The sequence below is a fragment of the Magnolia sinica genome, chromosome 9 (assembly GCF_029962835.1).
Source record: "Magnolia sinica isolate HGM2019 chromosome 9, MsV1, whole genome shotgun sequence".
NCBI lineage: Eukaryota > Viridiplantae > Streptophyta > Magnoliopsida > Magnoliales > Magnoliaceae > Magnolia > Magnolia sinica.
This window is the reverse complement of record NC_080581.1, coordinates 3,738,030-3,754,347: the sequence shown is the minus strand read 5'-3', so window position 1 is coordinate 3,754,347 and position 16,318 is coordinate 3,738,030. Positions and strand designations below refer to the sequence as shown.

At 41.2% G+C, this 16,318-nt stretch overlaps 2 protein-coding genes across 2 annotated transcripts; one reads left to right on the top strand and one right to left on the bottom strand.

The window, feature by feature from the left end:
* On the top strand, window positions 1-2,469 carry LOC131256293 (putative pentatricopeptide repeat-containing protein At3g01580; the record flags this gene model as incomplete). Its single annotated transcript, XM_058257264.1, has 1 exon — window positions 1-2,469. A coding segment is annotated over one exon (2,226 nt), but the record flags the coding sequence as incomplete, so codon positions are not given.
* Window positions 2,470-4,897: 2,428 nt separating this feature from the next.
* On the bottom strand, window positions 4,898-16,318 carry LOC131256291 (WAT1-related protein At3g18200-like). Its single transcript, XM_058257263.1, has 6 exons — window positions 15,996-16,318; window positions 15,835-15,897; window positions 14,564-14,897; window positions 6,736-6,897; window positions 6,170-6,321; window positions 4,898-4,928 (listed from the first exon to the last, which is right to left on the bottom strand). Exons 1-6 carry the CDS (start codon window positions 16,193-16,195, stop codon window positions 4,898-4,900), a joined length of 942 nt encoding a protein of 313 aa, XP_058113246.1. The 5' UTR covers window positions 16,196-16,318.

The following is a 16,318-nucleotide window of genomic DNA, read 5'->3' as shown; positions in this document are numbered from 1 at the left end:
AATTTCCCCTTCTTCCCTATTTTCAAATTCCCACAAACACTTCCCTTCTTCCAATCGAAGATTTCGATTCTTCTTCTGAAATCTCATGTCTTCTTCTCTTCCTCTCTATTTCTGTTCTCTCCTCTTCTCTCTCTCATCTCTTTCCTTTCTCCATTTCCTCTTCCTTTTCACTGCCATTACATAAAAACCCATCTCCATCATCTCTCCCAATCCAACTCCTCTTCAGTCCTACTTTCATGCCATAACCAAAATACCCTCAAGAGAATCCACCACCTCTCCAACGGCTTCCGAGGCACCTCCAATTTCAGCGATCTCGAAAGTGCCATCTCCGAGTTTGATTCGATCTCGAAATCTGATACTTTCGCCTGGAATTCATTCATAAAAGCCCATGTCGATTCAGGCATGTTGGATGCTGCTCTTGGCCTCTATAGGAAGATGCAGGAATCGTGTGTACTGCCTGATAATTTCACTCTTGCTATAGTAAACAGAGCGATTTCGGCCCTCCCAGGTTGTCTCCGACATGGGGAAAAGAACCATTGTCTCGGAATCCAGATGGGCTTTGGGTCAGATGTCTATTTCTGCAATACGTTGATCGGAATGTATGGGAGATGTGGTCGCATTGATTATGCTCGGAAGGTGTTCGACGAAATGTCGCAGAGGGATTTGGTTTCTTGGACCTCGATGATTTCGGGTTATGTTCGGTTTGGAAATTTCCACGATTCATTTCAAGTATTCCGTGAAATGCGAATGGCAGAATTCGAACCCAATTCAGTGACGTTGGTGACCATGTTGCAGGCATGTTCTATCATCGGCAATGTGGTTCATGGTAGACAATTTCATGGTTATGGTATCAGGAAAGGATTTGAAAGCTATGAGATTGTGAGGAACTCTATCTTGACAATGTATACCAAAACAGGTAGTTTCAAAGATGCGGAAAGTCTTTTTGGCATGACTGAAATGCCAGATGTTGTGTCGTGGAATATAATGATTTCAGGGTATTCCTCAAAAGGAGATCTTTTGAAAGTAGCTGAGAGTTTCAATGTAATGATGAGGCTTGAAGTGATTCCGAGCATTGAAACACTGACCTTGCTTATCTCTGCCTCCACCAAGTTGGGAAATTTTCTTCTGGGAAAAATAATACACAGCTATGCAGTGAAAAAAGGACTAAATGATGTGTTTTTACAGACTTCTCTTGTCGATTTTTATGCAAAGTGTGGTGATTTGGGAATATCAACTCAGTTGTTCGAAGAAATTCAAGAGAAAAACAGTATTTCATGGAGTGTTATGATGTCCGGTTTCATACAACAGGGCTACTACAAAGAGGCGATTGAATTGTTTCGCAGAATGCAAGTTTCCAACTTAAAACTGACTGTTGATATCTTGAGAGGCCTTGTTCTCACATACATCCATTTGGGTGCTTTGCAATTGGGTAAAGGAGTCCATGGCTATGTGATACGGAACAGGCTTTATGGTGTCGAAGATAATACATCCATGGAAACCTCATTCCTAAACATGTATGCGAAATGCGGAAACATTGTTTCTGCAAGAAAGTGTTTTGATGGAATGGAAGTCAAAGACGTTGTATCATGGACTTCGATGATTGACGGCTATGGAATCCATGGGTTTGGTTTGGAAGCTTTGGAACATTTCGATGCAATGGTATCAGAAGGGGTTGAACCAAACAACATCACATTTCTAAGCTTGCTATCTGCTTGCAGCCATTCGGGCCTAGTGAATGAAGGCTACAGGGTTTTGGATCTCATGAGCTCGAGATTTGGGATCAAACCAGATTTAAATCACTACACTTGCCTGGTGGATCTTCTTGGTCGATCCGGGAAGCTTGAGGAGGCTCTGCGGGTGATAGAAAACATGACAGTCGAGCCCGATAGTAGGATTTGGGGTGCATTGCTCGCATCCTGTAGGATTCATTCAAATGCCGAACTTGGAGCATATGCAGCTCGACGGGTATTTGATTTGGAACCCAAGAATGCTGGCTATCACATTGTATTGAGCAATGTTCATGCAAGAGGTGAGAGGTGGGGCGAATCTGAAAATGTGAGGACAATGATGTGCGGAAAGGATTTGAAGAAGAAACCTGGTTGGAGCTGCATAGAAGTAGGAGGGGGGCTTCATGGGTTTGTTGTTGGAGATAGTTCACACCCTCAAGCAATAGAAATATATAGGATTTTGGGCTGTTTGGCTAAGAACATGGACGAAGGTGGCTAGGTACTACGTAGCTGAATTTGACCAGGATCCTATGATCATGGCACATTTATACTCCCGCGTAAGGCAAAGGCAAAGGCATAACTGACACCAATCGGCCCTTGATGGTGGAGATCGTCAATCTTGACCCAAGTTAGTCCTTTGACAAAGGATGATCATACATCTTATAGTATGATGTCCACAAATGTATCCTAAGCATTTGTGACAGTCATTGTTTAACATGGTATTGAAATTTCTGGAGAGCAACTCTTGTTCCCAAGGATTAAAGAGTTACTCATATCCATATGTTTAAGGAGATACAAAATATTAGCAAGGAATTTTACATTTGTCTAGAAAAACTTATGGTCATCATGATCGACGGTTAAGATCAATCCCATGACATCCAAATGGCCAGTGGATTAAGGCGGGCGTTGGATTTCTAGACTGCATAAGATTTGCTAACCTGAGAATCTCGTCTATTGATTGCTACTGATATGGGGAATGATCACATTGCCATACGTTTGATCTGCACCATCCCGCTTGCGATATTTATGTTGAATCCAAACCGTACATCCGATGCGCCTCATGTTCACCGTACATCCAAAGAATCATCCTCATCAATAACTCAGGTGGGACAGGCCACAGGGAGTGATGTACAGTCATGCTTAAAACCTATATATTCATGTGGTGCGGTCCACCATGAGTTTTGTTTTTCCGTTCATCCTGGTGGGTGCGCCCAATGACCGGCTTAGATGGCATATACACAATACGGTGGACCCGCATTCCATCTGGGAACTTCTATGGTAGATGCCACCCTCCCTGATGTCCCCCATTGTTCCCATTGGTGTGGCCCACCTGAATTGGCTGGATTGAGGATATAGGCTGACAATGAGGAGGCGCATCTAATGGACGAGTTGGATGTTTCTCGCACCATGGTGGGTCCCACATCTCATCTCCTGTGAAACTTTTGATTGAATTTCTGTTCGCCATCTTTGTTTAAACGTGGCCATTCTAAATGCAGCTAATCTGGCACGTGTGGGACATGGGAACCGTACATCAGGTGGGACTCCATCTTTTTTATGGCCTGGCCCAAAAATCAGGTGGGTTCACTTCATAGTTCATGTATCAATGTGAAATTCCTGGTGAAGGATAGTACCTACAGCGTATATATATTTGTATTTCGGAGACTTCACTGCTCCATTGATTTACCTATTCTATTGATTTAAATAGAACTTTTGGTGCTATCCATCAAAATTAAAATAATGTTAGACCACTGATCAGGTGGGTCACACATTTATGTTGAACCGTGATGGTTGCAACCTCTTCTAAACCAGACTTGTTTTTAGAGCTGGGCATCGAGTCCAGTTGGACCAAGTTAGGGCTGACCCGACTCGACCTGGTTTTGAAATAAACCTGACCGGAACTTGACCCGACTTGGTACTGAGTTCAGCATGCCTGACCTGATCTGAGTTTGGGTCTGGCTTGAACTAACCTGGACCGAGTCTGACCTGGGTCAAGTTAGCACCAAGTCAGGTCGGGTGCAGTGGGTGTCCGCAGACTGAAACCACAACTCAGAACCTAGTTGCACCTGCCGAAATTGCGGCCTCTACATCTCATATCCGAAACGTGTGTGTATACACACACACACACACGAGTTGGATTTCATAGTCGTATCCATGCGTCGGTGCCCACTGAAGGCAAATGAGCGGTTGCACCCAAGGGTTTGGGCCAAAACCAAATGGGTTGCAGGTTTGGTCCAAGTCCAGCATATGCGACCCGCTAAGTAAATGGGGCAAGTGTGACTGGTACTAATCCCAAACAAGACCAACTCACTTGAAGTTTACAAATTAATAAAAAGCTTAAATCCTCAAACCTCTTAAATAGAATTGATGACCTTAAAAATGCGACCCTACATAAACAGCTCAAATTATTATAACTCGGGCCATGAGCTTAAATTATAGAACTGTCTAGTAATGGGTTGGACTCACATTGCAGTTTATGAGTTCTGACCCAGGTTTGGCTTTGAAGTCTTTTCGCCCTATCAGTTAATGGTTTGGGCTTAGGTTTGACCTCTTGGTTTACACTGATCATGACCTTTGAATTTTGGACCCATTTTAGTACATGGGTTGGATTTGAATCATACATCTTGGCCAGTTTATTAGATGGGCCTCAGTCCGATCTCACTTGATTGGACAAATCCAATTCCACTAGCATTAATCAATGTATAAGCTGGTAGGAGAGAGACTGGCATCAAAATTTTAAAATGACAAAAATACATTACTCTTAGTCTAATGAGAAAAATCTACGCTACTCATAAAGTTAAGCAAATAAATTTTGAACCGTTGGTTACTAAACATAAAAAAACATTCCAAATATCTACATACCTTGAGTTTCAAATCCCTTTTCATGTTCTTCTAAAAGGCAATATTCACCATACTTAGAAAACTAAATGATATGATCCATTTTATTTTATTTATACATTCATTACTTGGAAAAATAATAGTCTATTAAGTTTAAATAACAAAGCCATCATCATTGTCATCGTTGTCGTCGTTACGGTATTGTTGTGGCTATACATGGCTTCCATCAACTAATGGTGACTTGATGGATCCATCACTCACTATATATTCATCCTCGCTGTCATTAGCCTTACCCCATAGTAAGAAATGGATCCACGCTCGAAAAATCATATCATTTAGTTAACTACCAACACTGCTCCAATTATGCTACAAAAAATCAAAATCAAACACATAAACATTATGATAAACTCAAGTCCATATAGTTTCGAGCGTGTCTCGTGTTAAGATGGTGGGACTTAAATTCGCGTGGTAGCCTATATGATTTTAAAAATAAATAAATAAATAAAAGACGGTGGGATTTCTCCTTCTTACACTCGACTTCTGCTGGTTCGATTTGCATTGTGTAAGTAGGAGTATGATAAAAGCCTAGTTTTCCTAGGGTTTTATATGTGCTCTCTTTTATGGCCCTTGTCTATATAAGGGAACATATGTGAAGAGGAATATCATTCTTTTGGGTATTTTTTAATGAGAGAGAGTGAGATAGCGAGAGAAATAAATTTTATATTTTTATATTATCTTATTTTAATGAAGAAAAAACTTTGTGTTATTCGCTCATGAATATAACATCAAAAGAACGGACTTACATGATGAGAAGTGATCACAAATGATTCAAGCATCATGGGGCCATTGTGTGAATTGTGAGAGACATCCAACTGTCCATTATATACACCCCTCACTATTATGTCTACAGCCTAAAATCCTGCCTGATCCATAAGTCAGGTGGGACACAACAAAGGATACAATGGATGACATTGAAAGGGAATGCCCATGCATCGAAACTTTCGAATGGAATGTGGGTTCTACCGTTGTTTATATGTCATCCAATCCAATCATCAGGTGTGTCCCACCACAATTAAGGGAAATGCTAGAACTCAAGATATTCCAAAAATTAGGTGGGCCACAACAAGTGAATTATAGTCTGTAGATGCAATTGTAGGTTGCTCTGTGGTGTAACCCTCAGTTTTTTATAAGATAATTCATATGCTGTGCGTTGACTATGATGAGTCAGGCCAGATGCACGGTGTGGATCTACATACACATCACATACGGGCCCAACATGCTCGAACATACGGTAACTATCATGCATTCGAATGCATGCGATATGGGCCTTTCGGGTCTGGAGCTTATACGGGTCAGGCTCATGCCCGTAATATGGGACCATGGGCCTGATTTGAAGCCAGATTTGATAAATGGAATGGACCCAGACCTACTTTTTGTAAACTTCTCTATCAATTCCTGGCTTGAGCCTAGGAGCTGTCCCGTTAATGAATGTAACAGTCAGGATTGGGCCTGAACTTGAAGGCCCAATCACTGAATCTGAACGCGGCCCGCCTCCTCCCAATGCCACGCCACCACTAGTTATAAAGGGCTAAGTTTAGAGATGTTACCTCCCAAGGTGTGCCGAATCCCGAAGGACGACAGTGTCTAGAAGAAAGGAGAAGATGATGAGAAGCGGAGAGAATGCGGCTGCGAAAACTGGGCCCTTCTTGTCGATACACCATATTTGAACATAATACAAGAGGCCCGTTACAACGATCCCCTATGCACAACAGCCCATCAATTCCATATGTAAAACAAGATGTATGAGAGAGTGAGAAAAGGTGATACACGAGTTGGGTTGTGCCACGTCAGATTCCAAAAGGTCGGGCCCACCCAACTAAAATTAAATTAAGTCAGGTAAGATTGAGCTTAGGGTTCGGATTAATGTGGTGCTGGTTGGGCCATATAGGGTAATGGTAGGTTCGAACCAGAATTCTTAGCCCGTTGAGTAAATGGGCCGGGCTTCGGCTAACCCAGCCCAAATCCTACCCACTGCCACCACGGGGAAAAATCTTGATGGCCTGGAATTTGAAAATCTCGCGATTTTATGAAATTTCTGTAAAAAGCGGCGAGATTTTCAAATTTTCGGTAATATTTTTGTCGGAAAGATTGCGAAGGTGAAAATAATCATTACCCCGTAGAGGATGCCAAAGAGCACGAGGCCTCCTTCCCAGCGTAATTCCCAAGATGCCCTCGGCACGATAAACGCCGTTACAACGGCTGATTGGATGGTCCCGAAGAAGTTCATCATCGCCGTCAAGGAAAGTGGCGCTGGATACTTCCTCGTCACTTGCCTCTGAAATCGTCACCCAAACATGCAGCATTCCTTTTGTTATCTTGAATTCGGTGAGAGGTGTGCCTTGGCCCAGTGTTATAGAGACTCGCCGAGTTAACTCGCTTCTGAGTCAACTTGTATTACTCGAGCCGAGTCACTCGCCCATCTAAATATTCTCTTTGGAGAACTTAAAAAGGGATTTGAAACCTCGGCTTTAGTAAGTGATACACGTGCTTGAGATCAGACCCTTCATCAGGAAGGCCCCACCATATGTGTCTGGTTCCTAAAATCAATGTATTCTAGCCATCAGGTGCCCCACCCACATGTGAAGTAATATGAATGGTTTGACCATAGGCCCACATTCATTATACAACAGTTGTGTGGCTGATGAGCTGGCTTGGCTGGCTATTCGTGTGAGGGGTGGGAACCACGTGATGAACGGCCTTGATCTTACGCACATGTGCCACACTACAGTTGCATGTGCACCTGTCAGGATTTCTTGTATAATTGCATTTCCCAAGTGGGCAGATGAAACAATGGTGATTGAATGCTCATCATTAAAAACCTCCTCAAGATCATGGAAGTTTTAGATCAAGCTGATATTTGTATTTTCCATTTCTCTTGACCTTCGTGACCTAATCAACAGGTTCGATAGCAAATAAACATTACTGAAGTTTTTAACGGTGGGTATTTAATCTCTATTTTCTGTGATGTCCACCAGATATTTGAATCTGCCTCATTTTTTATTTTTTATTTTGGCTCATGCGGTAAAATAGCTGACAAAAAGGATAAAACACATCTGTAATGGTGGGCCAGCAGCTTTTCCAGCCCAATACCAGTAGCGAGGGGGAACGGATTGCGTACCATTTTATTCACTCGATTCGTCCATTTTACTAGATAATTTTAAGGGTTGATCTAAAAAATAAAGTATATACAAAACTCATGTGGACCACACCACTGGAAACCGTGTGAATTGAATAGGGCCATAGAAGTTTTGATTAGGCTGATTTAATTTTTTTTTTTTTTTTTCCCATCATCTATGTCTGTGTGATTTTATGAGTTGGTTGGATGAGAAATAAACATCAGTGTGGGTCTCAGGAAGGTTTCAATGGTGGAAATCAATATTTCCACTGTTTCTTGTCTTATGATCCACTTGAGCTTTTGATATACTTCAATTTTGGGCTCAACCGCTGAAATGAGCTGAAAAATGGATGGATAATGCTACACACATTCATGGTGGACCCAGCATAGTTTACTCGGTACGATAAAAGCGCAATGAGTAACTTAGTAGGCAATCGAATCCTAAGCCAAATCTGTAGGTTTCAAATAGTGGGCCACTATAAGTAGCAGCTGAGGAAAGGGGGCACGCCAATTAGGTGTTACTTGGGTAACAGCTTAGTGGGTGTTACCCTTAACATGGGTCCCACATTGATGATTTACTGTATATCGATGCTGTCCATCCATTTCTTCAGCCCATTTTATGTAGTTCCAAAATTTCTGCATAACCAAATCTCTGGTGGACCATACCACAGGAAACAGTGGTTACTGAGTGTCTCACCATTAAAATTTCTTAAGGGTCCATTGTTGGATTTCCCTAATGTTTATTTGAAATCTAACCTATTGATAATGTCAAGAAGATATGGATAAAGGGAAAATACGAAGATCAGCTTGATCTAAAACATTTGTGGCCTACAAAAAGTTTTTAATGATCATTCATCACTATTTTTAGTGGTATGGTATAACTAAGATTTCAATCTTCTTGAGGTTTGGGATCGCTTCTTAAAATGAGATGAAAAAACAGACTTACGGTGTGAATATGTTAAGGTGGGCCCCAAATGGTTAGGGTAACACCCATTAAGCTGTTACCCCAGTAAGAGCTAATGGCTAAAAGGGTGGATTAGATGAGACCTGGCCTCACCCAAGATGGTGTGGTCCTCACCGTGGGGACCACTTGATGTATGTATTCTATGTCTACACCGTTCATCCATTTTGAAGATCATTTTAGGATACGAGTCCAAAAATGAAGTAAATCCACTTTTCAAGTGGGCCATATCATACAAAACAGTGTTGATTGACCATTAATGAGTTACAAAGCTTTTGGATCAAACTATATGTATTCTATATGTTAAGGTGGCCCCAAATGGTTAGGGAGTCTGTTACTCAACCTATCAGCATCTAATCGGTGCGGGAGGTGAGGGACGCATATGGCATCCTACCTCGCCCATCTCTAGGAACAAGCAGTAGATTTGAGTGACCACCGTGATGTTTTCTACGGTCTTATCCACACCGTCCATCTTTTTTTTTTTTTTTTCCATCATTTTAAGCTATTAGCCCAAAATTGTGGCAGATCCAAGATAGATGTGGGCTACACAGTGGGGATTAAACGCTTACTGTTGAAATATTCATGGGGGCTAAAGAAGTTTTGGATGGAGCTGATATTTGTGTTTTCTCTTCATCCAGATTTATATAAATTTATGAATAGGTTGGATGGCAAATATAAATCAAGGTGGGCCCTATAAAATTTTCAACGGTGAGAATTATTATCACCACTGCTTCCTATGGTGTGGTCCACTTGAGCCTTGTATCTGTCTAAATTTTGGTTCTATGCTATACAATGATGCTAAAAAATGGATGAATGGTGTGGATAAAACCCATACTCCACGGTGGCTACAACACACACATCATGTATGGACGGTGGGGATACAACACATACATCATATGGGGCACACAGAACTTGGTGACGTCACTCCAGTAGTGACTCTAGCTACTCAAACTCTGCCGGTATCCAATCCGGGTCAGCTACTCAACCTCTGTCGTGATGCGGATTTCCTGCGAAAGCCTGTGGCTGGAAGCTCCTGGGCAAGGACACTGGTTGGGGCCCACCACCATGTTTTTGGAAAATATACTCCATTCATCCGTTTTGCAAGCTAATTTTAGGACAAGCGACAAAAAATGAGGTGGATCCAAGACTGACTGGGCCACACGAGAGGAAACAGTAGGGATTCAGTGAGAACTGTTGAAACATTTTTACGACTATAAAAGCTTTTTTTCAGGATAAATTTTTTGTATTTTCACTTCATCCCTGTGTTAATGACCTTATAAATGGTTTTAATGGCATATAAATATCAAGGTGGAGTCCAGGAAGGTTTCAACGGTAGGTATTTCTTTCTCCAATTTTCCCTCTCGTGTGGCCCACTTTAGTTTTGGATCCACCTCGTTTTTGGTCGATTTTTCTAAAATGAGCTCGACAAATGGATGAACGGAGTATATTTTCCAAAAACATGGTGGTGGGCCCCACCCAGCATCCTTGTGCAGGAACTTCCTGCGAAAGACTTTCACATGAAATTAAATCCGCTCCTAATGATGCACACAATTTGTAAAGTTCGTTAGAAATGTAGGAGGGGCCCACCATGATGTTTTTGAGAAATCTACCCCGTCCATCCATTTTTCCTTATCATTTCAGGGCATTATGCCAAAACTGAGGCAAATCCAAATCTCAAGTGGATCACACCACAGGAAGCAACGGTGATAATGATTCTCACTGTTAAATATTTTTTAGGGCCCACTGTGATATTTATTTGACATCCAACCTGTAGATTAGGTCATATAGACCTAGATAATGGAAAAAAGCAAATATTAGCTTGATCCAAAATTTTGGTAGCCCCAGGAAGTTTTTAATTGTGAGAGTTCAATCAACACTGTGTGGCCCACTTGAGAATTTAATCTACCTCAGTTTTGGGTTCATACCATAAAATTATTTTTAAAAATGTATGGACGGCGTGGATTTATCACTAACATCTTTGTGAGACCCACCTAGCATTTTAGCGGTAGAATTTTACGTGAAAAGGCTTCCGCCGCATCCTTCGGTGGGTGAAGAGGCGTTCGAGAGAAGGAAACTTGCTTTTTTAAGCTAGCACATAATGACGTGCGAACCGATGCATAGCTGACGTTCCTCTCTCTCTCTCTCTCTCTCTCTCTCTCTCTCTCTCTCTCTCTCTCTATATATATATATATATATATATATATATATATATATATATATATATCATCCTCCCTTTTCAAGGCCCATTAAAATGAAGAAATAATTAAAATGCAGAAAGATTACTGCAGAAATTACTATATTTAAGTATAAATTAGTGATGTAATTGGGTACTATATAAAATTATTATTGTGTCGTTAGCTATAGTACTATAGCCGTTTATCTTTTGTGTAATATTGTAGTGTCGATAGAATATTGTAGTGGAATTGAAAACTTGTAAAATTCAAATATTTATCCAACAGTCACTATAGCAAACTTAAAGAGATGAAAATTCCAGACTTCCCCATCTATAAAAGGGGGGGTATCATCTCATTCTCTAGGCAGAGTAAGTTCTGCCAAGAGTTTATTTTATTCTCTTGTTTCTCCCCATTCTCTTATAATATGGAGTGTTGCATCATATGGACGGTTTGGATTTTGAGCTCAGTTCTGGCCGAGAGTTTATTTTATTCCCTTGTTTCTCCCCATTCTCTTATAATATGGAGTGTTGCATCGTATGGACGGTTTGGATTTTGAGCCCGTATCATAGGAGATGAGTTTTGAAAAAGTTATCACGCGTTCTCGTGAGAACTGTAGGTGAGCATTACTATATATAAAGATGGGCCCGACAATAAGGGCTGCATCATCTTGGGTGAGGCCAAGTCAGCACCTAATCTGCTCCCAGGCCATTCGGAGGAAGTTCGTGTGTTGGGATGCTTGGTGGGTCCACCATCATGTTTGTGAGAAATTCACTCTCTGTTTTTGGGAATAATTTCAGGAGAAGAGACCAAAAATCAATTGGATCCAAAACTGAAGGCATCCATGCCAGAGTAAACAACTTGGATTTAATGAACGGCATTTAAAATTTTGTATGGCTACAAGTTTTATACCCGGTTAAGTTTTTTATGTTTTCACTTCATCCCAGTCGAAATGACCTTATAAACATATAAACATCAAGCCTGACCCCAAAAGGTTTCAATGGTAGGAAAATCTTTACCTAGTTTTCCCTTTTATGTACTGCCTTGAATTTTGGGTCCACATTATTTTTGCTCTCTTATCCTAGAATGATATGGAAAAACAGATGGAGAGAATGAATTTCTCACAAACATCACGCTGGCCCCACCTATCATCCCAATGCAAGAACTTCCTAAGGAGGTCTTCAGGCAAATCCGTATCCCCTGCATCTCACATGGTTGATGGTGGCATGCATGCATGAATAGTCCCTTTCTTTTGTAAGGGCACGATGATTCATACAAGCACTCATGATAACATACGTGGCACATTTTTTTCTCTCAAATCAAACCGTTCAAATCCTGAAGACCAACTGCATATACATTATAGTCTTTTTGTGTTTTTATTACTTCATCTGCAATTATATACATTATGGCACCATAGTTGGATTGGACACCGTTCGACCAGGGACACTAAGGCCAAGCAGCTAGTGGGTGTTAAAGCTTTTTGGCCTCACCATGAAATACATGTTTTATCCACGCTGTCTATCCATTTTTGAGCTCATTTTAAAGCATGAGCCCAAAAATGAGTCAGATCTAAATCTTAAGTAGACCGCACCACAAGGAACAGTTGGGATCAAATGCATACTATTGAAAATTGAAAACATGTGGGAAAGAGGGGGCAACCGAAGTTTTGGATTAAGCTAATATTTGTATTTTCTCTATATTTAAGTCCACGTGACTTTATGAACAGATTGGATGGCAAATAAACATCACAGTGGCTTTATGAATATGTTAATGGCAAATAAATATCATAGTGAGCCCTAGGAGGGTTTTAATGGTGGAGTCATATTCACAATTACTTTTTGTGGTGTGATCCACTCGAGCCTTTGATTTGCCTCTTTTTTGAGCTCATGCCTTGAAATGATCTTTCGAAATGAATGGACGGCTTGGATAAAGCACATATCAAGGTAGGCCACTATAGATCTCCTTTCACCACCGTCCATCTCTAGGTAGGTACGGATGGGGATAGTACCCAATAAGGGCAGGCAGAATTTCAACTTATTGTATAGTATTTAGTGGAAAACATATTTCATCTTGTGTTTGAAATAGATGAACGATATTGAATCAATGAAGATATTTCACCCTTCAATTCTAACAGAAGATAAGGCTAAATTTATGATGGATTTCAAAATCTATTATATATGTGGGCCCACGTTGATATCAGTGTTTTATCCAGGCCATCCATCTCTATGCGTCATTTACTCGTGATGCTCAAGTTATAAATGTATATAGGTGACAAACATAACATGTAAAATCTAGTCCTTTAATTACAATTCTAATGTCCATCAAATGTTTATGTAAAATAGTGTTTTTAAATTTAAAAAAAAAAATGAAAAATTCGATTTTAAATATGAATTTGATAGTCAAAATATCATAATTTCCAAACAAATATTGTAGAAAACAATAATTTATGAATACCATACAATGCAATACATCTTTCCAAACATGTCCTTATGTGACATTCCATGTCTCCATCATTTGAGGATTTGGACAAGAATTAATAAAAGCTGATTAAAATATCAAGTGGGCCAGCAGCGGGGACAATGCAGAGTGGGGCACTAACCATTGAAACCTTATCATCAAAATTTATTATTATTATTATTTTGAATAAAATTATTTTTTATTAAAAATTTTAATTAATTCAATTTACTTAAAAAAGAGCTTTTTTGGCTTATCTTTTAAAATGCAGGTAATTTAAACGGTTGACTAATTAAAGAAGTATTTTAAAAAAATATAAGGAGTTTAAAAAGAAGCTGAAGTTGTACCAATTGCGGGTGAAACTTCAATGGGCCTCAGGAGAATCTCAATGGTAACGTCTCCATCCCACATTTCATTATGGTGTGGCCCACTTGAGGTTTGAGCGGCCTAGATTTTGGCATCACGCCGTCAAATGAGCTGGGACAAATGATGGACGGAGTGGATGTGTACACACGCACAACACGTCCTACCTACAGGACGCCGATTGGGGGATGTATCGTTTTTATCCACACCGTCCATCCATTTTGGAAAATGAGCGTGCCTGATCCAAGGCTCAAGTGGATGCAGCGGGGTGATCGTTGAAATCTTCCCAGGGCCCACCTTGATTTGCCATCTGATCGGTTCATAAGGTCACGTAGACCTAGATGAAGGGAAAACACAAATATCAACTTGCTCTAAAACTTTTGTGGGCCCTAGAAAGTTTCCAACGGTATATATTTAATCCCTACTGTGTGGTCCATTTGAGCCTTGGATCTATCTCATTTTTGGGCTCGTATGTTAAAATGATATGGAAAAATGGATGGACGGTGTGGATGAAACCCATACATCACGGTGGCCCCACAGAGCCCCTGACGGTGTAGTACCCAATAAGCTTCCTTCCTAACAACCTATTTCCTTCTTAAGTACGCATCAGGGGCCATGTGTGGTGTGATCCAAAAAATTAATCGTGTAGGATCCACCGTGTATGGCCCAAACGCCACGACAATTGAAAGATCCTGACCATTGGATCATTGCAATTTCCACCCATTTTGCCTACTTATCTTCCTAACCATCCATTTGCAGTCCCTTTTGGATGGTTATGATCGCTCAATGGGTGAGAATATCGGGCCATTCATGGTCCTTCCTTGGTGGGCCCACTGAATACAGACGGTTGAAATTGGCAAATTCAAGTCAATCTCACCACTAGAAGATTCCAGGATGCAGCGGAGAGTAAGGCCACGACGAGCAGAATACTGCCTAAAGTCTCATCTCCGGTCGCCTGAAAACCGCCGAAAGCAGACCGGCCGAGTAGGACAGGTCCCTTCCAGAGGACCATTTGCGTCGCACCTGCGGTGGATACCACCACGCCCCACATCTTGGCCTGACCATGGACACTCCAAAACCGGAATTCCTCCTGCCGGAAAACCACCGCCACTACGAAGATCAGAGCCGTCAGTGTGTTCAATCCGACGCTCTGGAATGTCGCACTTATGTACCGCAGGCTCAGAGTCAATAACATCTGACATAGCGTTATCCTACGCACCAGATCCAAAATCAAGCAATTCAGAAGATGAAAAAAATAAATCTGGACCCTTCGTCTCTTGGACCCCACTATGGATAGAGAGTACCGAGAGGACTCGGATTGCGTAGTGTCGCACACAGTACTGCCACTGGAAATTCTTTGTGGGCCCTACCATGATGTATATGTTTTATCCAAGCCGTCCACACATTTTCCCAGCTTATTTTAGTGCGTGAACCCAAAAATGAGGTAGACCCAATTCTCAGATGGACCACACCACAGGAAAAAGTGGTGATTGAACACCCACCATTAAAAACTTCCTAGGGCATACTGTAATGTTTATTTGAAATCCAACTTGTTGATTAGGTCAAGGTAAAACACACATATCAGCTTGATACAAAACTTTTGTAACCCCCGGGAATTTTTTAAGGGTGATCCTTCAATCACCAATATTTCTTTTAGTGTGGTCCACTTGAGATTTGGATCTGCCGTATTTTTGGGCTCGTATCATAAAATGAGCTGTAAAAATGGATAGACGGCGTGGATAAAACACATACATAAGGGTGGGCCCACATATCTTTTCCAGCAGCACAAAGTAGTTAGGATCGGTGCTGTCATGTGCTACACAACGCAATCCAAGTCCTCCAAATGGTGTGTTTTTTAGGTGCATTTGATCTTCATCAGCTACACATCCACACCAGAAATGCAACGCATGTCATCGATCCAGACCGTCAAAATCGGGGGCCGTATTGTGGATGTATCATATCCGAAAAAACACGTCAACAGTCGAATCCACTCCGCACGGCCAACAACAAGACGGTGAAGATCCTCCAACAAGCACGATTCTCTGATTTGAATGGTCTGGATTGGCGTGCATGTACTCAACACGTAAAGTGCAGCCGTTGACAGTGCCCCCTCAGGCGTGGCAAACTCACACCATAATCCACACTTACTGGAGCAATCCAAGGAAGAACGCGTGAGAGAGTATCTCAAACGTGAGCGGAGGCCGCCTCTTTCTGCAATGGCAAAACCGTAAATAATTATAAACCAATCAAAACGATAAAAATCAGGAATTTGATTTATGGTTTTTTTCTGATTTTGCTTGAAATCTTACTTCTCGAAGAAGAATGCAAGTGCAGATAACAAGACGGTGGCGACGACGTGTTCGTAGACGACTATCACGAGACTGCTGATTCCTCTGGAGATAAGGGATTCGAGCAGAATCATGAAGATTGATAGAGAGAATTCGCATAGCGTCAGTAGCAAATGGGGTTTGTAGCTGTTGATTTTCTGAAACGCTAACTCTAGATTCATCTCTCTTTCTTTTGGGAATTTCAGAAACTCTAACCCTAGATTTTTATTTTTTTTCCGGGAAGGAGAAAAATGGTGATCGAGTGACGGTTGGGGTTGGGATGGTGGAGCGCGAGGAGTTCGTTT